Source organism: Azolla caroliniana, unplaced genomic scaffold, assembly GCF_043228905.1.
Source record: "Azolla caroliniana isolate FFs.n. ecotype wild unplaced genomic scaffold, voAzoCaro1.0.p SCAF_2, whole genome shotgun sequence".
In the NCBI taxonomy this organism is placed as follows: domain Eukaryota; kingdom Viridiplantae; phylum Streptophyta; class Polypodiopsida; order Salviniales; family Salviniaceae; genus Azolla; species Azolla caroliniana.
In genome coordinates this window covers 9,266,784-9,291,642 of record NW_028230437.1, presented here as the reverse complement: position 1 = coordinate 9,291,642, position 24,859 = coordinate 9,266,784, and the positions used below count along the sequence as shown (strand labels likewise).

The 24,859-nt window shown below is 39.8% G+C and overlaps 1 protein-coding gene and 1 non-coding gene across 2 annotated transcripts; one reads left to right on the top strand and one right to left on the bottom strand.

Annotated features, from left to right (window-relative positions):
* Positions 1-2,109: 2,109 nt before the first annotated feature.
* TRNAA-UGC (transfer RNA alanine (anticodon UGC)) lies at positions 2,110-2,182 on the bottom strand. Its single transcript has one exon. It is a non-coding gene; the product is annotated as a tRNA-Ala (tRNA).
* A 15,117-nt stretch (positions 2,183-17,299) lies between these two features.
* On the top strand, positions 17,300-21,215 carry LOC147867316 (uncharacterized). Its single transcript, XM_087315112.1, has 4 exons — positions 17,300-18,051; positions 19,037-19,257; positions 20,612-20,793; positions 20,895-21,215. The coding sequence occupies exons 1-4, from the start codon at positions 17,354-17,356 to the stop codon at positions 20,913-20,915; spliced, it is 1,122 nt and encodes a 373-aa protein (XP_087171238.1). The 5' UTR covers positions 17,300-17,353; the 3' UTR covers positions 20,916-21,215.
* Positions 21,216-24,859: the final 3,644 nt, after the last annotated feature.

Sequence of the window (24,859 nt, the reverse complement as noted above, 5' to 3'; positions counted from 1 at the left end):
TAAATAAAGAAGGTTGGTTCACACACACACACACATGTATGTACATATATATATATATAATAAATGTTTTAGCTTTAGATTTATCTACTATATACATTTGCCAACTGTTTATACACAATTGATTTCTATTGGTTCTTTGAGGTCATGGTATTCTCCCTTAGCACATTGGTTCTTCGAGGTCATGGTATTCTCACCTTAGCTTAATCAGATTGTTGGAATCAACATATATGTGCTCCAGATTACATCGTCCTATATTAGTTAGTTAAGAGGGGTAGTAGTTGACATCGCCTAATTCGTATTGTTTCGAGTCTAATCAAGTTACTACGTGGTTCCATATGTACAAGCATTTCCGATTACAATTCATGCATTTTACTATATGAATAGGCAAATACCAACATTAATAATATAGAAAAGATCATAGTTGTCGTAGGGTAATCCTATACTTGTTGTTGATAAGGATGTTGTAGTGGTGGCAATGTGGCATATTGATGTTGTAGTGGTGGCATATTGGTGTGTGTATTTGTGGTACAATAGAGCAAAATCCTTGGATTTATTTACTTCTACACAATCACGTTTGCTACATATGACGATCTAATTGCTCATGGTAAAACTCGTCATAATGGGAATATCGTGACATTGCACATGAAATTGATTTCAATCCATGTTACTCCCTAAAACCAATTAGTTTCCTTTTGACTCGTGTGCACATGCCACACGCCAAATATGGATACACATTGAACACATATCCGCACAAAATCATAATTTTGAGAGAAACCAAGTTCCATATTCTCTCTATGGGCCTCATCTGATAGACGATAATTTGTATCTAACAAATCGTAATAATATATATAAAAACAAAAACAAAAGGGTACGAGTCGTAAGGAATATGGATAAGCACAAACCACGCATTGCATTCAATATGGAATCACTTGAAACAATAAAAAACTTCTAATACCTTCACCTTTATGTTCCCTCCCATCATAGATCCATCCAGTAGTGCCACTTGGAAGCTAGAAAGAGGGACGGTGTGCATTTCAAAGCATATGTGGTGGAAAGATCAAATGTTGACGACTCTAGAAATACTTATTTGACAAGTGTTACTTTATGGGTTTGAAGTACGAGTGGTAGCATTTCTAAGTCCACGTCGCAAGAGATAGAAAACCATCTCATTACTTTGTCTGAAAGGAATTTCTTATGAATTTTATTTCAATACAAATACAAAAACCATACATGCCCATAGTTCTTTGAAACTATATTATTTGTTGTTAAGATCATGCACGAGCTAAGCGTTATGGCATATGTGTATAACATCAATGTCATAATATTACATGTGAAGCAATTTAAAAACAATACTTCAGAGACAAAAAAGCAAAGTATTTTCTAGATAGATTTGTATGTGTAGAAATGGTTTGGAAGATGGAATGTATTCATTATACTTACTTCAGGATGCTTACTATATTCTTTGGTAAATCAGTCCTTGATTTTGCAAATGTGATGAATAATAGTGTGGGAAAGATGTAGAGGCATATTGTTCACACAATATATTACATATGTTGCACTAATCCATAGACTATATATGACAATATTTGCCTATGAATGGCGAAATTGTGAAATTGCAGTTTACCTATACATGTTTGGGCCCCCATCCCTTTGTTTGCTCACCATTGCTTCCCTATCACTTAACTCACATTCTCTTGGGGAGAGACATGAATGTTAGGGTTCTGATGATGAGACTTTTCTTGGCAATGGATCTTTTTTCTCCTTAAGAAGTTTGGGAGTGAGAGTTACTCATCAAGCAAAGTTTCAGACTCTAATAATATGCCTTTCAAGAATATTGTTGGAATAGGGAAAGGTCATAACCTCTCACTTTAGAGCTCCAAGTTCAGCCATGCTTGGGGACATCATAAGTGTATGTAATTAAATAATCTACTTGATCGTTTTATGTCATTGAGTTGTTTTGGCATGCTTTAACATTCATAGGCTTAATCATGCAAGCGAAAAAAATGGCCACATAAACAAAATGTAAGGGTAGTAAATTCATCTTTATTTAGGCTCTTACACCGGAAAAGAAATATATGCATATTAAAAAGAAAGAAAGAAATGAGAAAGTGGAGATGACGGGCATCGATCCCGCTACCTATCGCATGCAAAGCGATCGCTCTACCATTTGAGCTACATCCCCTTTTTGTTAGTAACACTTCAAGATTAAATATATTAAAATTAGAAGTAAAACCCCCAAGAAGTAGGATAAGCCATAAGGATAAACATGAATAATATAGGCAATTCTCCCACCCTATCCATCTCAAGAGCATGTCTAATTAAGTTGCTTGCTACATTTGATAGAGTTACTACATAATATAAGGAATTTCTATCACCTGCCTCAAAGAGCACCACCCCTCGTTTAACCAATACTTTCCAACAACTTGATTTAGAATATGAATGTATCTTGTCCAAAACAAAAAACAGGATACTAACGACCCAAGAGAATTGAAGATAATTTTAGGGTATCTTTTCAAGTTGTTTTGTTCTACATTTGTAAGTTAAAAGCAATGGTAATTTCTTCCTTGAATTAAACATAGGATAGTAAGAATAACTCTTCAAACTATATCAACAACCTAAGGTAAAACAAGCCTTCTTCATTTTCCACTTTTTCTAAAGACAATATAAAGTGTTTGAGCTACAACGTCACCGTTCGTAATATATTTTACTAGCTATTACAACACATATACTATTGGAATAACACTCAAAATCATAACAATATCATAATTCACATTTACAAACAATGGTAAAATACTCAAATTTATGACGAGTTCTATTGCAAGTTAGAAAATAAAGGAAATTGAAGGTAATAATGTTGAAGCAAAGCAAAAAACAAGCATCTACATCTTGACTTGCCACATATAATTAGTAATGACAAAAGAAAATTCATTCTCTATCTCAATTGCACTAGGCATATTATATCCCACACCAATAAACCATGTTCCCATCCACATTATTCATTATTCTTCTTTCTCCCTTTTCATTAACACCACACACATTCCTTGCTCCTTGTGTCATTTTCACTCTAATTTTCCAAACAAATTAGAAGCACACCAACAACCGAAGATAGCTCAAGTGATGAAAGTTACCTACTTCAACAATGAGGTCGAGGGCTTGAACCCTTAGGAGCATCAAAATGGGGGAATGGTGGTTTACGATACACATGATATGGGAATGAGAGTTTTGTAAAATGAAATGCGGAACAAATTTTGCGAAAGTTGAGTGTTAGTAACAAGTAGAGACTCATGCTATAAATTTCTATTTTTTATTGAGAGGGCGCTTGATTACTATAGAAGGTGAAGTTTCTATTTTTTGTTATCTTGATTGCTAGGGGTGGCGGTTTTGAGCTTTGAAGGTATGTTTTAGTGTCTTTACTCATATAGGACATAATTGTCTAAGTCCCATCACAAGATGACCAACTCTAAGGAAACGTTTACCTAACAAACACTGCTAATGTATGTTGTTCGTAAAACATATGAAAATGAATTTGAATTTATACTCCAATGTATAGATCTTGAATTATGGTCTTTGATCATCCCATCAAGGGTTTACACTTAGATGTTTCCATCCAAAACCTGATTTTGGTTGGTGACATCTTTGGGCTCCCTTACTTTTTGCTAGCCTCTATAAGTAATGACACTAACCATTGCCCTTGTGTCTAGAATCACATGTGTGGTGTCTCCATTCATAGTGATTGGGATGGTGACACTAATATCATTTGTCTCAAAAGGTCTAAAGCAAAGGGGTCAACTTGGTTAGTCGTCTCATCATGTGTGTTAAGATTTTGTGCAGTTGTGCTTACATATTCACCATAGATTCCATGGAGTTTCACTTTAATGTTATGGACAATGTTGTTGGGTATGTGAGGAAGAGTGGGAAACACACAAGAAGCTCAAAGAAAGAAGCACTCACACAAGGAAGGCAATGGCTGGAATAGCTCTCTATTGATGAATGTTCCTAAAAATAATAGGAGCTGAAATATATATCCCTAAGTACTAAGTACCACCACATATGAGTGACTCATGTATGTGGTAACATGGGGAAAAAACCTCTAGCCAGCACTAGAGTAAAAAGTGCCCATGTATAGGGAAAATGGTTCACATCAAAGCTACTAGAGGAACACGCAAGTGTAACAAACCCCCCTGGAGCGAATGATGTGAACATGTACAAGGAGTGACAGATCAGCCCCCACAAGGCAATAAGCCTAAAGCTTTGCGAAAAGCTTCAAACTTTTCTCGTGGAAGAGCTTTGGTGAATATGTCTGCCACGTTATCTTGTGTAGGCACATATACCAAATCAATATCTCCTGCATGAAAGCGCTCTCTCACATAGTGATAATGCACCTCAATGTGTTTGGTCCGTGCATGAAATACAGGATTTCGTGCAACAGCCAATGCACTCTGACTATCTGTGAGAATACGTGTAGCAACTTCAATCTCCATGCAAAGATCCATCAAAAGGCGTCTTAGCCATATACACTCCACTGTAGCTGTGAAAACTGCCCTGTACTCAGCTTCACAACTTGATGTCGCCACTGTAGGTTGCTTTTTACTCAACCAAGATATACATGAGTTTCCAAAGAAAAAGCGAGTATCATAACAACCAGCCCAATCACTATCTGTAAAAGCATGCAAGCATGGCTGAGTATCTCTGCCATAAAAGAGACCCAAGCTCAAAGTGCCTCTAAGATATCTGAACACACGTTTCACTGCTTGCCAATGCTTAGTGCCAGGGCTATGCATGAATCGACTCAATTGGGAGACTGCATACTGTATATCCGGCCTTGTATTGCATGCATATATAAGACATCCCACAGCTTGTTGATAAAGAGAAGTATCAAACGCATCACTAGAATCCTCAACAGAGAACCTAAATCCTGTCTCCACAGGTGTATAAACCGGCTTGCAATCCTCAAAGTCAAAACGCTGAAGTAGTTTTTCAACATACTTTCCTTGATGCATAAACATTCCCCCCTCAACGGATACAAACTGGATGCCAAGATAGTAGCTCAAAAGACCAAGATAAGTGACTTCAAAAGTATGCTGCAAATCAGCCATAAGAAAATCGAGTTTTGCATCACATGACCCAGTCAAGAGTATGTCATCAACATAAAGAACGAGCACTAGAAGATCAGCCCCATCTTTGCGTACATAAAGTGTGCTTTCAATCGGACTACATGTGAAACCAAGAGAAATCAGGTGCTTATGGATTTTTTCATACCATGCACGCGGAGCTTGCTTGAGACCATACAAGGCCTTATGCAAGCGACAAACCATATGCTCTTTCTCTTTCGTAGCAAATCCAGGGGGTTGCTTCACATAAACCTCTTCTTGCAAATCACCATTTAAAAAGGCTGTTTTTATGTCCAATTGATGCATTTTCCAACCTCTTTGGGCAGCCAATGCAACCACGGTACGAATGGTAGTCATGCGTGAAGTAGGTGCAAAAGTTTCCTCATAATCAATGCCATATTGTTGGGCATATCCTTTGGCAACCAATATAGCTTTGTAGCGATCAATACTACCATCGGGCTTTCGTTTAATCTTGTAAACCCACCTAGTACCAATCACATTCTTTCCTTTTGGCAATTCACATAACTCCCAAGTACCATTTTTATGAATGGAATCCATTTTTGATTGCATAGCACTCATCCAATGTGGATCATCACATGCATCTTCAAAAGTAAGTGGCTCCTCATTACATGCTATTGCAACAATAGAATAATCCACAAAATTACCTGATGCATGGCGAGAGCTTGATCTTGTTTTACCAAGTAAAGGTGCACTCAATTTGCTATCTTGCAAAGTTTGTTTCAGCCACCTCGGCATAGTTTGTGACCTCTCGATAGCCATACGTTCATTATGTAATACATCTTCAATATGTACATCATGCGTGGGCTGAATTTCATGCTCATTTTCAGCCACATTTGGTTGGACATTTCGTGCATTTTCAACACTTATTTGCTGGAAATTTTTATCCCTTTGAGACTCACTTGGCTGGTCTACATGTCCATGGTCAAGCGCAGCACTTTGGAACAAAGGCATGAGTGTATCAAACACATCTTGTGAGCTAATTGTTGGTTGTTTTTTGCATTCAAGAAAAGGGAAAGCTGAATTTTCAGCAAATACCACATCTCGACTCACAATAATTGTGTCCGTCAATGGATGATACAAACGATATCCCTTACTTTCCGCACTATAACCAACAAATATGCATTTCTTTGCCTTGTCATCAAGTTTGTGACGTTGTTGTGATGGCACAAGAGCATATGCCAAACAACCGAACACACGCATATGACTAACCATAGGTTTATGTCCATTCCAAGCCTCATATGGCGTAATGACTCTCAACGCTTTTGTAGGGCAACGATGTCGTGCCTTTCGGCTCCGGATCGTTGCGTGAGTCGGGTGGGAACCGCCGAGGTTTTGGACTAGGAGGAAGCAAAATACAAATAAGGCTAGTAAAGAATAGGTATAAAGAGTTATAAGATAAGAATCTCGTGAATCCCACGAGTTTACTATATTTAGTCAATATTTAGGTAGTAAGAGAGAATTATTTTAGCAAATTCGTGAATCCCACGAATATTTTAGATTGATTGATCATTATAGAAAAAATAATCAACGAAAACTACAATGTGCTCCCCATCCTTATATAGTGATGGGAGAGACTAAACATAGCTACATGCTTTTTCTCATATGTTCATGCACACTAAATGTGCATGTGATGCTTTTCTAATCCTTGCTTTTATTTGCTAAATATAGTGCTCATGCACGCTAGATGTGCATGAGTCACTTTTTAGTTGCTTGCGTTTTTCTATAAAATATTCACGCACTCTAAAAATGCATGATTTACCTTTTAATAAAGGTAGGCGCAAATAAAGCACTTATAGTTATTAAATCTATTTGTAGAACACTAAAGATAAGGTAGCATAATGGTAAAGTTGAGGTTTGGCTATGTGGAGGTTGTCGAATACATGTGTATAATGGACGTATTCACACTATCTCGTTTTTGGCCATTTATGTAATTAGCATAAAGGGTAGTTGCCCTAAGTCGGTCACTATATATAGTGACCTTGTAACCTCTTTGTAAGGTCGGATGTTGTATTATTGTTTCTATTGAATAGAAAGTCTTTTGTGTCTCTCTCTCTCTCCCTATCTCTGTGCAACGACCTAGAAACTGTCATACGCAGGTATTCAGCAGAATCGAATGCTTCTTGATCTTCCGCACAGACGACCTTCCTCGTCTACAACATCTGGTATCAGAGCAGAGGTTCGGCCGTCATCACCGCCTGCACAGCATTCGGTTCTTCACTTCATCACGGCCTGCACAGTATTCGCGTCATTCGAAGAAAGAGAGAAGAAGAACAAAAACGAGGTTTGCACCTCATCGCGTTAGATCCCCTTGCTTGGAGTAAGCCAGCAGGTTGTACTCTGTCCCTTGTGATCGTAACCGCTCGAGGTGAAATCCCCTTGTGCAACTTTGACAACAACCCAAATTCGTGCTTCATCTGGCTGATCGACATTCGGGAGGATCAGTCGGATCCGTCTCTCTCATCGCTGCAGTCAACCGAAGTAGAATCGGTCCAGATAATCGGTTTCAATAATCGGTATTCGGCATATATATCCGAAGCGAACCGGGATCACTCCGACTCGGCGACATTCGGGAAGACCAGTCGGTTCTGTCCCTCAAGTTACCGGAGTCAATTCGAGCAAGTTCAACAATACATATATCCGAAGCCGAACCGACTCGGGTTCAAATCCGACTAGAACGATATCGGGTGAGCCAACCGGCTGCACTCCAACAAGATTCGTAGTCAACTCCGAACCGAGCTTCGTCAACCGAAACCAAATTTGATGGCATCAACATCCGGCTCGTCAGAAATGAGTCTACGAAAGTTCGATGGATCGAACTTTAACTTCTGGAAGGAGCAAATGCAGGACTATCTCATAGTCAAGGGGCAAATCGATCCCATCGAAAATGAAGAACCTCCAGAAGGATACAAACCAATTGAGTGGCAGAAGCTGGACAGAATCGTCCGCGCCACGATTCGGATGCACCTATCGGAATCGGTATATTTTACGGTGCAATCGTGTACGACAGCATTCGAACTGTGGAAAACACTGTCGGACACTTACGAAAAGAAGGTCGCCGCAACGAAGATGTTTCTGATCCGGCGCCTCTACAACTTGCGGATGAAAGAATCCGACTCGGTTCAAGCACACCTCAATGAGTACGAAAGCATAAGCTCCCAAATCTCGTCACAGGGGACGGCAATCGAGGATGAACTCAGAGCAATGATACTCATGAGCAGCCTTCCCTCATCATGGGAAACTTTCGTCACAACCGTGTGCAACGCGTCAACCACGGCTGTTAAATACTCCGAAGTCACGAGCGCAATCCTGACCGAAGCAGCTCGGAGAAAGTCTTTCGCCAAAGACTCAACAGACGACGCTTATGTAGTACAAGGTTCGACAGACCGATCGAACATACGAGGAAGAGATTCCTCACGACCGCCGAACAATCAGCGAAGACGGAGCCAGTCACGGGATAACCGAATCTGCAACTATTGCAAGAAACCCGGACACATCAAAGCCGACTGCCGCGCACTCAAGAACAAGAACAACAAGAAGAGTGGCCGGCATGAGGAGATCAATTACGTCAGCTTCTCAGCTGATGTGCTACCAGACGACCCGAATATACTATCAATCGAAAATCCAGTCGGATCAGAAGTCCTACTCACGACTGAAGAGTCGAGCACATGGCTCTTAGATTCGGGCGCGTCATTTCACGTGACTCCTCATCGATCCCAATTTCGGCAATATACGATCCGTCACTCCGACTCAGTTCGAGTCGGCAACTCGCAACACTGTGACATCATCGGAATCGGCACAGTAGAGCTCAACCTCGCCGGTGGCTCTACACTTGTACTCCACAATGTCCGACATGTACCCGAGCTCTCAAGGCCATTGATCTCAGTCGGACAACTAGATGAAGACGGCATTCGTGCCGGTTTCTCTTCGGGAGGGTGGACACTCCACAGGGGGAACCTCCTGCTTGCTAGAGGACCCAAGATACATGCTCAGAGAGGGTAACCTGTTTTTGGTGGATATTCCTGTGTCATCACTATGGCACCGAAGATTAGGACACCTCAGCAAGGCCGGCATCACGCACCTATCTAGAGCCGGATACATCCCCAAACTCTCCTTCTCGGACCATCAATTCTGCGAGCATTGCCAGTATGGCAAACAAGCAGCCGCATCACACCCGACATCAGCACCAAGAGAAACGAGACCTCTCGATTTGGTCCACTCGGACGTCTGTGGCCCAATGCCACATCAGTCTCTTGGCGGTGCCTCTTACTTCGTCAGTTTTATTGACGATTCGACTCGAAAGGTGTGGGCTTATCCAATTCGCACCAAAGATCGTGTCTTCTCGATCTTCTCCGATTGGCTCGCTATGGTAGAAAATCAAACCGACCGAAAACTAAAATGCTTTCGGACCGATAATGGGGGAGAGTTCAAATCTGAAGAATTCGTCAAATTCTGCCGACAACGCGGCATCCGACGTGAATTTACGGCACCACACAGTCCGGAGCAAAACGGGATTGCAGAACGAATGAATCGGACAATCCAAGAACGGATAGTTTCCATGCTCCAACACTCCCGACTGTCGGATGGCTTCTGGGCAGAGGCTCTACTCACGGCAGTACACATAATCAATATGTCGCCAAGTAGACCTCTAGGACTTCAAATTCCTCAGGAACTATGGATCGGCAGTAAGCCGAATTACGACAAGCTGAGGATCTTCGGATGCGAGGCGTACGCCCTTATTCCGAAAGATGATCGCCGAAAACTTGCACCTCGGTCCAGGAAATGCATTTTCCTTGGATATGGATCCGACGGCGAAATGGGATACCGACTCTGGGACCCCGAACGCAGGCAAATCGTTCGAAGTTCGGACGTTGTGTTCAACGAGTCGGCTATGAATCCATCAGTCGAAAAACCGATCGAAGTCCGAAGGGTAACGTTTTCCGATGTGCCGACCCTTCAAGAAGGCCCCGCTCTCAACACACGGTCAGCTTCACGGGTAGCTGAACCTTACACTACCGACTCGGACAACTCCGACTCGGCACAGCCGAATGACTCGCTTTCGGACCATCCGACCTCGATACCCGATGCGACCAGTCCAATCATACCTCGACGATCCGAGAGACTGTCGCAACCTCCGGAGAGGTATTCTCCTGGAATTTTCTTCACCGACGCCGACGAACCGACGTCTTACGAAGAAGCATCGACATCTGTCGATTCCGCCACCTGGCATCTGGCGATGGAGTCGGAAATGCACTCCATTCGGGCAAACAAGACTTGGGATCTGGTCGAATTACCCAGGAACCGACGTGCTCTTCCTTGCAAGTGGGTTTATCGACTAAAAGAGACGTCTGATTCGACCACCCCAAAGTACAAGGCCAGATTAGTTGCGAAGGGCTTCTGACAAGAATATGGCGTCGACTTCGACGAGATTTTTTCACCAGTGGTGAAAATGACAACCCTTCGTTTTCTACTCGGCGTAGTGGCAGCCGACAACTTGGAGCTGATTCAGCTAGATGTCAAAACAGCCTTCCTCCATGGTGATCTTGAGGAGGAAATTTATATGGAGCAGCCAAAAGGCTTCGTGGCACCTGGCCAAGAACATCTAGTCTGCCGACTCAGGAAGAGTCTATACGGCCTCAAACAGGCACCACGACAATGGTACAAGAAGTTCGACGACTTCATCCAATCGATCGGCTTCTCCAAAAGCGATGAGGACCATTGTCTTTTCACCAACATAGCTCAAGATGGATCACCCATCTTCCTCATCATTTACGTGGACGACATGCTAATTTCTGGACGCCACGCGGGCGAACTTGCCGATCTCATTCGGCAACTGCGGTTGAAGTTTGCCATGAAGGACCTCGGTCCGGCACGACACATCCTTGGCATGAAGATTAGTCGGCATCGCGATAAACGACATCTTTTTTTGTCTCAGACCGACTATATCGGACGTGTCTTGGAACGCTTCAACATGCAATCAGCCAAATCTGCTTCAACCCCGCTCCCCATGAATCTTCGGCTCTCTCAGCGAGACTGCCCGACATCCGGTTCGGAGGGGGAAGATATGAAGTCGGTACCGTATGCACCGGCAGTCGGCTCCCTTATGTACCTGATGGTCGCGACACGGCCTGATATTTCTCATGCCGTAGGAGTCGTTAGCAGATTTATGCACAATCCTGGCCGATCGCATTGGAACGCAGTCAAGCATGTGTTCAGATATCTGGCTGGCACAAAAGACCATGGCATTCTTTTCGGTCCGAACCGAACCTCAGGCGTAGTCGGTTACACCGACTCGGACTTCGCCAGCTGTATAGACAGTCGGAAATCAACAACCGGATACTGCTTCAAATTCGGCAATGGAGCAATTTCGTGGAAGTCGAAACTTCAGGAGTGCACAACGACCTCAACGACCGAAGCAGAATATGTAGCTGCGTCCGACGCAGCAAAAGAAGCCTTATGGCTTGGTCGGCTGGCGCACACGTTTCGGCAAGTCGACCATGACTCGGCCCCAGTTGTCTATAGCGACAGTCAAGGTGCTGTTGCCTTGTCGAGAAATCCGGTTCACCACAACGCCTCCAAACATATCGACGTTCGATATCACTTCGTTCGGGACTGCGTCATTTCAGGGAAAATCGGTCTAGAGAAAATATCCACAACCGACAATGTCGCAGATGGAATGACCAAGTGTGTTTCGGCAGACCGTTTTCGGTCTCTTCGGCATCAGATGGGCGTAACGACAAACCAGTCCGGTTAGAGCCGGACACAGAGCAGGATGGTTCCTGACAACCGACATCAGTTCCTTAATGATCGGCTTCAACTGTTCCGACCCGACCAGTTCGGTCTTCTGCCTTCGGACCCTGCCGACTCGAACAAAGCTGATATGTCCGAGAACCTAAGTCTATACCTGTAATCTTAGATAACCCATGTATACGCCCATTACGGGGGAGTGTCGAATACATGTGTATAATGGACGTATTCACACTATCTCGTTTTTGGCCATTTATGTAATTAGCATAAAGGGTAGTTGCCCTAAGTCGGTCACTATATATAGTGACCTTGTAACCTCTTTGTAAGGTCGGATGTTGTATTATTGTTTCTATTGAATAGAAAGTCTTTTGTGTCTCTCTCTCTCTCCCTATCTCTGTGCAACGACCTAGAAACTGTCATACGCAGGTATTCAGCAGAATCAAATGCTTCTTGATCTTCTGCACAGACGACCTTCCTCGTCTACAACAGAGGTATAGGGTTTGAATCTTGCCCTATTCACGTGATAAATATCTTGATATATTATTTTATTTATTTATATGTAATTAAATCGGTTATATTATTTTTACTTTTTCACGTAGTGTATGAAATACACTACGACAACGATTCAACACATAATTTGCACACATAACCGCTTCCATCCAAAACTTGTTAGGAAGATGCTTTCCTTTAACCATACATCGTGCCATCTCTAAGAGTGTTCTATTTTTGCGTTCTGCAACACCATTTTGTTGAGGTGTATATGGCACCGTACATTGATGTAAAATACCTCTTTCACAAAGAAAAGCATTAAACTCATGTGACATATATTCGCCACCACGATCCGTGCGTAGAGTCAAGAGCTTATTTGTGGAAAAATTTTCAGCCATAGCTAGAAATGATTTGAAGCAAGAAAAGACTTCATTCTTTGCTTTCATAGGATACACCCATGTATGACGAGTAGCATCATCAATGAAGGTAACAAAATATACATGCTTTCCAAAAGATGGAGTCTTTACAGGACCACACACATCACTATGAACAAGTTGTAATTTTCTTGTAGTGTGTGTATGACTATCTTTTGGAAAAGAAGCACGATGCATTTTTCCAAGAATGCAACCTTCACATGCATGTTTTTCAATGGACTCAAGTGTAGGCAACCCAATAACCATATCCTTCTTTTGCAAGTGAAGCAAACTATTGAAGTTCAAGTGACCAAAACGAGCATGCCAAAGCTCCATTTCAGCCATGGAAGAAGTATGTACAGCCAAGGCATTTAGAGAAGCCCTCTTGTATGTATCTAAACGGTACAAGCCATTGCATAATGTACCGGACATCACGATAACATCACCATTGCTATAATCGTGAACCATGCACTTATCATCAACAAAATGTACATGAAGTCCGGCTTTGGCAATCAAAGGAACCGAAATTAAGTTCTTCTTGATACCGGGCACATACAATACATTCTTTAAGATGACAACACCTCCATTTGCAGCCGAAAGCTCAATTTCTCCTACTCCAATGATAGGATAAGAGGCATTGTTTGCACACACCACATGTCCACCTTTGGGTGCATCTTTCAAGGATGCAAAAAAACTTTTGCATGAAGTAATGTGCTTTGAAGCACCACTATCAAAGAACCAATCCGAATCAATCTCACTTACAACCATACATTTAGAGTGCAATGATGCATCATAATGATATGTAACAACACATGCCCAATAATCTTGAGCCATGTTGGCCTCATCACTCTTTGCACTTGAAACATTTTCAGAAATGGTCATGCCGGATTCCTTCTTCTTCTCATTGCGCTTAACAAGCTTTCTACATTCTTCAATCGTATGGCCAACCTTTCGACAATATTTGCATTTTTTCTTCTTTTGCAAATCACCATCATTAGAGGAATAAGTGAAAGAGGGAGGTTGAGGCTTTGGTTTTGAAGAACCAAAAGCTGAACCATGCTTGCCTTTTCCTTTTTGTGAGATAGCAAGTGCTTGTGTTCCCTCTATCAAACCACTTCTATTCACTCTAGATTGTTCTTCTTGCAAAAGAAGAGACACAACCTCATCAAATGCGTACATATCCGTATTCCCTTTTGCAACCAAACGAATAGTAGTAGCAAAGCTTTGAAAAGATTCGGGTAATCCTTTCAACAACGTAGAGACAAGTGATGTATTCGAAATGATCTCATCAATGTTTGCCAATTGCTCTTTCAAATCTTTAATGCGTGTCACATACACATCTACCGACTCATTTTCAGCCATATATACATCCTCAAGTTGCTTTCTCAAATATGCAACATGTGCTTCGTTACGCACGGCATACAACGAAGCAAGAGTGTCCCATGCTTGTTTGGACGTAGAGCATGACCGAATATGTGGAACTATATGACGCTTCACAGAAAGTGCAATCAATGCATGAGCTTGAGCATCTTTTCCATCCCATCTAAGTTGCTCTTGTGTTGGTGGAGTAGATGAAGTCACTGTGCTCGAAGATGAACCTATATCTGTGATAGTAGACTGTGAAGTAGTAGGACCGGCGGGGCGTCGATCTACATCTACCACTATGTTCCATAGTTGTTTGGCAACAAGAACGTGTTTCATCATGTAGGACCACATTGGATAGTTTGTCCCATCAAGCTTATCTTCAGCTTGAAGCATGCCAAACAAATCACCATTGTTTGCCATTTTACCAAAGAACAAGAAAGTGGTAAAATATTACCTCAACAAATCGGAAATGAGTGCTGAAAATGCAGCTCACAAACTATCACTCGGATGACGATTTCGACTACACGAACGGCTTCGAAATGGGGGTAAAACAGCAGGGTACCTGCTGAAAATGCGCTCCAAGTGCTGAAGTACACTTCTCTATATTCGGAAGTTGATTTGCACAATGAAAAGTGCGCGCGCGCCGTGACACCGCGATGCGGACAACCGAAGATGGAGAGGATGAGGAACTTGGCTCTGATACCACTGTTGGGTATGTGAGGAAGAGTGGGAAACACACAAGAAGCTCAAAGAAAGAAGCACTCACACAAGGAAGGCAATGGCTGGAATAGCTCTCTATTGATGAATGTTCCTAAAAATAATAGGAGCTGAAATATATATCCCTAAGTACTAAGTACCACCACATATGAGTGACTCATGTATGTGGTAACATGGGGAAAAAACCTCTAGCCAGCACTAGAGTAAAAAGTGCCCATGTATAGGGAAAATGGTTCACATCAAAGCTACTAGAGGAACACACAAGTGTAACAAATGTACCACATCTTCGGATTAAGGTGCATGTTATCATGGAGGTTGAGCTCCATGGGTTGAGAGCATGAGTGATTACTTCCAAGATCATTGTTTGATAGTTCACTTCTTTGATAAGTAGGCTACTCTAAAAGTGAGTAGTGGTCAAAATAACATGGCGTTAACCTCCTCAATGCTCATCATGATTTTCTATGGGGTGTTAGCCTCCTCATCATGATTTTCTATGGGGTGTTCGTGTCAGTCGACATTACGTCTTTTATATGTGAATAGGTCTTCAAGTGTGTGTACCCATGGGTTTTTCCACTTGCTCATATTGTCTATTCCTAGGTTGCTTACCCAACTCAAGATGATTTCGTACTATTCTTGAACTCTAGGTTTAGCATATCCTTGGTCTCTACTAAATTCTAGGTTGGGGTTCAAATAGGCAACTTATCACCCCCATTGTGATTTGAGAGTTACCTCTCTGCCTTGGAAAGTACTTATGGTAACGAGGTGGAATCATGAATGTAAGATTTACGTTGTTTGCATTTTTGTCCAAAAGTTGTTTTGATTCCTTGATCTAGTCTTGAAGGTTGTTGAGCTATACTTTGAGCATGACTCATTACATTAATCCCGATCTCAAATCAAACAATGAAGAGTAGTTGCATATTTACTTCTTTTTCTTCTCTAGACATTCATAGATTGTTTGTCCCTATGACAACATTGTTGGCATGTTTCTCCATGCTTGAACCCAAAGAATATGTCTTGTGTTTTCTAGACAAAAGATGGAGTGGGGTTGCTAGTTTGGGATGACCCACTAGTTTGTATATTCTCTTATCAATTTTCTTATTATATTAGTCTTGTTTAGTAGGACATTGTCAAGTTAACATATGGGGTTCTTGGCAATTAAGACATTATATTCCTAGTCATTGTGGAAAACCTTGATGTGGTTGAGATGAATCAATGGTCATGATTGAGCATATAAATTGGGGTGTAAGCAACATTAGCTTCTGTATCATGGGAGAAACTTTCCTATGTTGGATGAACATCGTTCCTTTTTAGGTTGGGGTTGATACTTCATGCAAACCCCTATACTTGAAACTCATCCTTGATGTGTTTTTCGTGTTCATTAAATTGTGTGCCCATGCCTGATGATGGGCTCCAAGTACAATGGAGCCTTCCAATAGTTCTATGGGTGGTGTAGGACAAAAGACTTATATACTAGTTACAAAAAGCTGAATGTAACAAGTGACTCCACCGCCAAGCAAAGGAGGTGTCTTGATGATTTATATAGCGTGAACACATTCAGTAGCCACCTATTGGGATGGATTCATATATTATTAGCGACTCCACCACCAAAGCAAAAGAGTCGTCTTCCTGATTTATATAGGATGAACACCGTTCTGTGACCACCTATTTTCACATGAACAATTCGACTCTACCTTATTTAGTAGTGGTGAAGTCCATCCCCAAGCAACAATAAAGTTAGCAACATAGTGGATAGTGATCCTCTCTAAGGACTTTGAGTTCCACGAAAACTCCAAATACTACTAACTACTACTAGTAGTAGCTAGGCACACAAACACACAACTGCTAGCTACGTATCTCAGTTAGGGGTCCGGTCTGTAATGGTGACAATTTTATGGGCCAAAAGAGCTTGCTTCGAATAGATATATAAAATGAACATGGCGACCTTTGGCCTCGACCTTGACCTTGGCCTTTGACCTTTGACCTTTGACCTTTGACCTTGATGGCTACGTAGATAAGTTAGGGGTCCGGTGTGTAAGAGTGGCAAATTTATTGGCCAAAAGAGCTGCTTCGAATACATAGATATAAAAAAGGGAAAAGTACCAAGATGCCCCTGGAATTTCGTCTATTTACCAGAATGCCCCTGGAAGTTCCAAATTTACCAAACTACCCCTATGTCCAAAAAATTAAAGTGTAATTTTTTGGACGTAGGGGTAGTTTGGTAAATTTGGAACTTCCAGGGGTATCCTGGTACTTTTCCCTATAAAAAAAATGAGCATGGCAGCTTGACCTTGACCTTGACCTTGACCTTGCCTTGCAGAGCACGCCTTTTAGCTGCAAACCCTAATTCTACTTTCATGAATCATCATCATCACCATCGCCTACTTCTATCTCTGTTCTCCTGTGCCATGTACTACTGTACATACATACATACATATATTCTCTTCCTTCCTTCCTTCCGTACGTATCTTCTTCTTCTTCTTCTTCTTCTTTGTCATGAACCCATCCATAGAGGAGGGCCAGGGCGATCGGCCCTCAAACACAGATCTCCATGTTGTGGACGATGTTGGCCAGTATCTAGACTCTGCAGCAAACCCTGAGTTGGATCTTCCACCGTTCGATCTTGACCCCTTCCTCGCCCTGGATGATTCACTCTTCTTTTCTCTCATTTCCGAAGATGACAATGGCTATGATGAAGCTTTGATCACAAGCTTACTCTCTGATCTTGGTCATGATAATGATGAGCTTGAAGCTCTAAACATTATCAGCTTCTCGCCTTTACTACCCAATCCTTTATCCTCTTCTTCTTCTTCTGGAATCAACGAATATGTCCCCTCAGAACCCATACAGTTCAACGAAAAGGATGAGATCATAAACACGAGTGTCTCCCCCTCTGTGCAGAACTTCGTTTATCCCTCAGAAACCCCAGAAGTCAGCCAAAATCTGAACGATTTCTCTTCCGACACCCTAGCGAACAACCAAAATGCATTAGAAACCCCAAAACGGGACCAAAATACAGAAAACCAACTTCCAAGAAATCATGGAAACTATATGTGTTTTGACAACTTTAGTACAGATCAATCGGGTTGTCCTGACGTTGATAGCTATGACCCATCTGTGATCAGAATGAAGAGAGCATTTACATGTTCTGATGACAAGTGTGATCTCAATCCGGAGCATAAAAGGAAATGCAGGTGAGCATATAATTTTTTAAGTGATTATTAGATAGTTGCCTGTTGGTATTTGGTTCAAATGTTTTGCGTTGTTTTTACAATCCATGTCTACATAATGAAGAAATATGCAGTTATACTTTTATATATAATGTTGGAAACCATTGTTATTATTATGTAAATAATGTTATTCTTATTATTTGAAATTATGGCATTTGATTTAATGTTTTGCCTTTATTTATGGAAATGATAGCATTTTGTTGTTCAAATGTTTGGTTATGTTTTTAAATGCATGTGCACAATGAGCAAATTTGATCTCAGTCTTCATAAACTTGAGTGTATATATTGATTCTTAATGAATGCAAATATATGTAATGTTGAAAGCTATGGAGGCCATGAAAAATTCAGGAAAATGGTTCATTGTTGGTGTTGTTTTGGAATGCGTATGTACTCAATGAAGGAGCTTCTTTTGATATATAATCAATCATGTATCAACCTTTTTCTATTTTGAATCCAAAGATTGATGCATATAATAGTCAAATTATGCATGTAACATGTAATATGGGAGTGCCAAATGATCCACCAAGCTGTATTATGTCAAATATTTTCGTGACCTTCCACCAAATGATATAATCAGATAAATTGTGAAAGCTTGCTATGCACATGAAATCATGTTCTTGATGAAATCATTGTTTTTTGTTGGGTTGAAGATTCCATGGAAAATAAATAAATCTTTTTTGTTAGGTTGAAGTATTCATGGGAAGTAAACTGAAATTCTATTTTTTAGGCTGAAGTGTTCCTGGAAAACAATTAAATGTTTTTGTTAGGTTGAAGTACTTATGGAAGATAAAAAAAGCTCCTTTTGTTAGGATGAAGTTTTCATGGAAAACAATAAAATAGGTTGAAATATTTATGGAAGCAAGTATTCATGTTAAGGTGAATAAATTCATTACTTAGACTGAAGTAATCATGGGGAAAAATAAATGAATCCTTTTGTTTGGTTGTCAAGGAACCGACAATTAGCATTTGAGTCTCGACAGCGGAGAAAATCTTACATTAGTGATCTTGAGGCAAAGTGTAGGAAGCTCGAATGGGAATGCAATGATATACAGAGGCAAGCATGCTTGACTTATGCTGAAAATACTGTTCTGAAGGAAGAGCTTTCTCGGTTGAAGAAGATGAAAGGCAATCATAATGGTGCAACAGTAGAGCCTGCAGTGCTTTTCCAGGGTATGATCTTTACGTGATTTATATAGAAATGTCATGAATATGAGTAAAGGGTTTATGGTTTGAAATTCCAATATGATGATTCATATGGAAAGACATGGATACATAAGAAGGGTTAGGGTTTAAAACATTGATAAGATCATTCATATATAAATGCATGAATATGTGAAAGAATTTAGAATTTTAAACATAGATATGTTAATTCAGATTGAAAGTTATGAATGCGTAAACAATTTAGGATGTAAAACCTTTTCAGTCCTTTTCAAGATCTTATGTTGTTCATATGAAAATACATGAATATCATTGATAATATCATTCACATGGAAGTGCATGAATAATCGAGAAGGATTTAGAGTTTAAAACATTGATAAGATTATTCATATGCAGCCAGAGAAATATGTAAAAAGGGGTCTAGGGTTCGTGACAGTTATACAGTCATTCATATGCAAATTCATGAATATTGGAAAACTATTTAGGGTTGATAAGATTACGCTGCTTAGCATTGTATTTCTCTCAGTACGTGAGAGACAGACGAAGGGCTAGTTTGCATCATACTAGAAAGGAGGGAATCTCTCCATATTGAGTTTAAAACATTAATAAGATTATTTATATGCAGCCAGAGAAATATGTAAAAGGGGGTCTAGGGTTTGTGACAGTTATACAGTCATTCATATGCAAATTCATGAATATTGGAAAACTATTTAGGGTTGATAAGATTACGCTGTTTAGCATTGTATTTCTCTCAGTACGTGAGAGACAGATGAAGAGCTAGTTTGCATCATACTAGAAGGGAGGGAATCTCTCCGTATGTGAGAGAGAGAGAGAGAGAGAGAGCAACGAACCGATGCCCGATGGCAAGGATGGTTTGGAGGTGTATCAGTTTAGTTTGGATGTCTCTAACTGGAGTAAGTATCTTCTTTCCGTTGGGTTTTTGCACATATGGAGAACAATGAACTGATGCCTCATTTCCAAATTATTTTTGAGTTCTTGAGGTATTGGGGGCTATGGTTCAATTGGAATATGCGGAATGCCTTCACTTTTGATTTGCAAGTTGGGGTGAGAAAATATGTTCTAAAGTTAAAAATACTTCTTATGTGGCAATTGACAGTGCTAGAGAAGTCACGAAATCTCAAGCATGAAGAGAGAGAACTCTGCAAGGTCACATATCATTATATTTGCCATTTGAATTGGTGTGTAGGGTGGCATTGAGTTTGGAGTCGTGGTAGTCTTTAGATCCCTAGATAGATAGAAGGGTTCTATACTTTGTAGTAAGTTAGTCATGGTGGTGTTTTTTCTTTCGTAATGAAAGCCATTATTTACGAGAGAGAGAGAGAGAGAGAGTTGAAATTTTTCCCAGATTCCCTGCCGTTGGAATTCCTGTTGTTCATTATATGCCTATGTCTTCATTGGGTTGGGGTGTCACAATGCGTGCACCCATTCCTCGTCTCAATGCCAACGCCACCAGTTCAACACATACGATATGGCGTACAACTGGAGATAGGAAAGCTGCCAAGAAACGTATTACACACTAGATTTCCGGTGATTCCATCAGAATTCTTCACATATTAATTTTTCATAATACATATTTCATGAATGGAATGCAGTTATTTGATTTTTTCACCTGTTATGAATGAATGCAGTTATTTGATGATTGGGGCTGATCACTTTTTCTGATGGAAATGCAAGTTTCTTCCTCCGTGGCCCTATATCAAAACTTTGTAGGTTATGGGTTAAATATATGTCATTACTCTACAAGATCTATTTGGGCTCTCTGATCAAAGGACGAGAGTGATTGGAATGAACAAGACAAGTACTTTTACTTCATTATATGTTTTTTGTAAGCATACGTGTTATCACTCTAAAACACCTATTTGGCATCTATCCCCGAGGAAAAGAGGAGATTGTGATTGATTGATATGAACCTGTGCAAATGAATAGCTTCTGATGAAGCTTACTGGATTTTACATTATGTACAACAGTCTAGTTTACAGTCTATATAACATATGAAAGTTCCATCTCATGTGGGTTTCTGGTGCATGAAGAACTGGTTTGAAGGCGTACCTATACTTATTTGCCAATTTCTTTATATTTCACCCTTAGGATTGCTTTCATTTAGATTTTCTACAGGTTTAAATTATTCAACAGAGAATTACACAATTGGTAAGCTAATCTATTGAACATAGGTCTTATGCAACTCAATCTTTTGGATGGAGCCAATTGTATCGTTGTTCTTAAGTTCTAGTATCAGATAAATTATTTAATGGAATATATCTGTAAATAGAAATGAAGGGAAAATCTCAATTATGCATGGCATGCCATGCACATATCCTTTAATGATTGGATACTACATGATGCCAGACATTCCAATCAATTAATAGACCAGATTATTATTATGTACAAATTTTTCAAAGGAATGATTCAATGGATAATTGCTGTTGCACATAAATGTATGTTTCCATTTCCCTCCTTGTCCATAGCAAAACATGTCTACACTTGCTTTCAATTCTTTTGAATTGGATGGAACTTGGGTTGTATTTTGCAAACCTCTAAAGATTCCTCAGACAATTATAAGAAGCTTCATGGTTTCTATGCATTATAACAAGCTTCCCCATTTGTATGAATTTAGCTTTTGCATGTATTGCTTTCGTTGGAGATACTTCATAGGAGTTAAGGATACAAATGCATGCATGATCTCATTGGAAAATCACATCATTAATCTTATAGTTGCAGGTGTGGGTGACGAGGTCTACGGAAGTGCCAAGGAGTAAGGGTAGAAAAATAGATATTTTTTAGCATCCCTAGAGAGGCTAATATTGACCCATGGGAATTGAGTAAACAAGCTTTCTTGCCATATGGGACACTAGATGGTTCTTGGGCGACAACTTGTTGGAGGCATTGAAATGTGAAGGGAATTAGGTGTATACCTTGGATTGTTAGTTGTTTGAAGGAAATATTGTAGTGTGTGATAGTCCCATTGAATCATGTAGTGTCTTGGTTACATTGGGAGGTACAAGTAGGCCAATGGCTATTGTTGAGAACCAAAGGCAAGTGAACTTGATATTCAAAATGAGGTCTAGGCCTAGTAAAAAAGAGGGAGACTAAAAATATAAATCGCCACAATATGTAAAAGAGAAGTATAAAAGTAGAGATATAAACTTTTGTACTTCTTCTTATCTAGTAATTTGAAAGATCTCTCTGTCCCTCAAGCTAAAGCTCCTTAATCTCTAAAAGCGTTAATCTCTCTTGGCTTTGTTAATCATTGTATTAAGATCTCATGAAGCTAGAGGGAAATGCACTTGTATAGGTTGAGCAATACAAAAACATGGTTGGGAACATTTGTATTTGTGATTGTTAATGTTTTTCTTTTTGGGCAATATTAACATTTTAGTAAAGTCTATTAGCTTGTTGTCATATTAAGTGTTTGTGTTAGGGTTATGACTAAAAGTTATTTATGAAGTTCCCTAACAAATGTTCTGTGATTCTTTAGTAAGATTGTGGATTGTTACACATCCTTTGTTTTCTTCACCAAGAACAAAAGTACACATTTGCTTGATCCAGACAATATAATCAAACACAAAAAGAAACCGTTAATCGTGAAAACATGCAACATTTTAGCGCCATTGTCAGGGACGCAATAAACATCCATAAGCAGTTGGTTGAGCTTTTTGTAAGCTCTTGAGGCAAGAGGAGACATAAATTTGTTTTTATTTTTAATCCCTTTTTTATTGTTTATTTATTTGCTTTGAGTTGTTTTTTGTTTATTTCCAAATTTTGCATCATCTTTAAAAAAAAATCCTTTAACAATTTAGATAGTTGTCACCATACTATGAACCATACATATCATATGTGCATTCATTATTTATTATAAGGTAAAACTTTTTTTAGGGTTAGAGTGTTAAGGTAAAAAACGTTAAAAAAAACATATAGTATGTTTTCATAACACACATTCGTTTGCAAACGTATGAAAAAGAATGTTTGCGAATGAATTCGAGTATGTTACGTACTATGGTTTGGAGAGAGGAGATAAGTAGAGACATTCCAAACACCTAGAGATGACAAAGATGTGCTTGGGATGATTCCAACTTTCTAGAAATAAACAAAAGTACCAAAGACAAGCAAGACTCCTAGGGACGATTGAAAATCCTATTCACAATTAAGAGCCAGCTTGGAGATGATGAGAGTTGAAGAGACTATTAGAAATCTTAGAGATGATAAGGGTGGCTACATACGATTTGAAGTTTTTTAATTAATAGTAATAACACTAATAAACAAAGAAAATGATATTGACATGTAAGAAAATAAGGTTTAAATGGGCTATGGAAAGGACAATTGGTTGAACACCTCAGAGATAAAAAGTGTGATTGTGTTTCGTGACAAGGGAGAAATCGTAGTGGTTAGAAATGAAATGAAGAGACATACATATGGGTTTGGGGGTGACTATATCATGAATCACAACATGAACCACACCTTAATAAAGCCTTAGACCTCAACATTAGAACTAGCAACGCTAGTCATCAAAAACCCTATCCATGAAAGTAGGGAATTACCCTGGTAAGTGGCAATGTTGGAAAAAGGGCAATAAACTTATTATTAAATATACATTTAGTAGACCACGATGTCAACTATTGGCATGTTTATCTACAAGAACGAACCAAGCTTGAAAATACTCTCCTTGATGTATAAGATTCCCAAGAGGGAAATGATGTTTGAAAGAGCATTAGAACTTGCAACAATAGAACAATCTCTAAGAAGGTTATAACATCCCATGGTTATAACAAAGGACATTAATGCCACATCTACACCAAGGACATTCACAATGTTGTAAACAATGTAGAGTTTTCATGGACCATCATCAAGAAGATAATTGGAAAGCACAAAATGGACACTTTAGACAACCTCCTAGTGAAAATTGTCTCAAAAAACCTTTGCAAATTTTCAAAATGCCACCATTAGCAATCTTAGTCTCCACAACCACCAATCTCGAGAGTAGGCACTAGAATGGCTGAAATAGATTACCATCCTAAGGAAGAACATCAAACCAGGGGGAGTGAAATGTTTTATTACCTTAGAGAAGTTGATGACGTCAATCACGATCTAGAAAGCAAAGTGTTGTAATGCTATGTTATATTGTCAAGTAACTACATACCCTAAGCCCTAGTAGAGGTCAAGGAATAGCTTAGAACCTCAACAATGCGAACAAGGTACACAAATTATAACGAAAAGCTAGACAAAACAAAAAAGTTTGCATAGAACCAGCTTAGCAAGTTAGAACCAATATCTCAAGGCCTTTGTGAGAGAGATGATGGGAAGGATGAAGAAAGTGAAACAAGATGAAAACAATGCCTAGCAACTTATCCAAACCCTAAAGAAGAGATATGAAACATAACACAATTTGCCGAACTAGTAGCCTAAGAACATGATGTGCTTCTAAAATATCATAAAAGTAGTTTAGGCATACTGATAAATTCTGAGATTAGGAATGTTTGGACATAAATGAAATGGCAACTATGGACACCCCCAACCCAATCACCTACGAGACCCACTCTAGAACCTATATTACTAAGGCAAATAATGATGATAATATGGAAGAGAACATAGCTCCCAA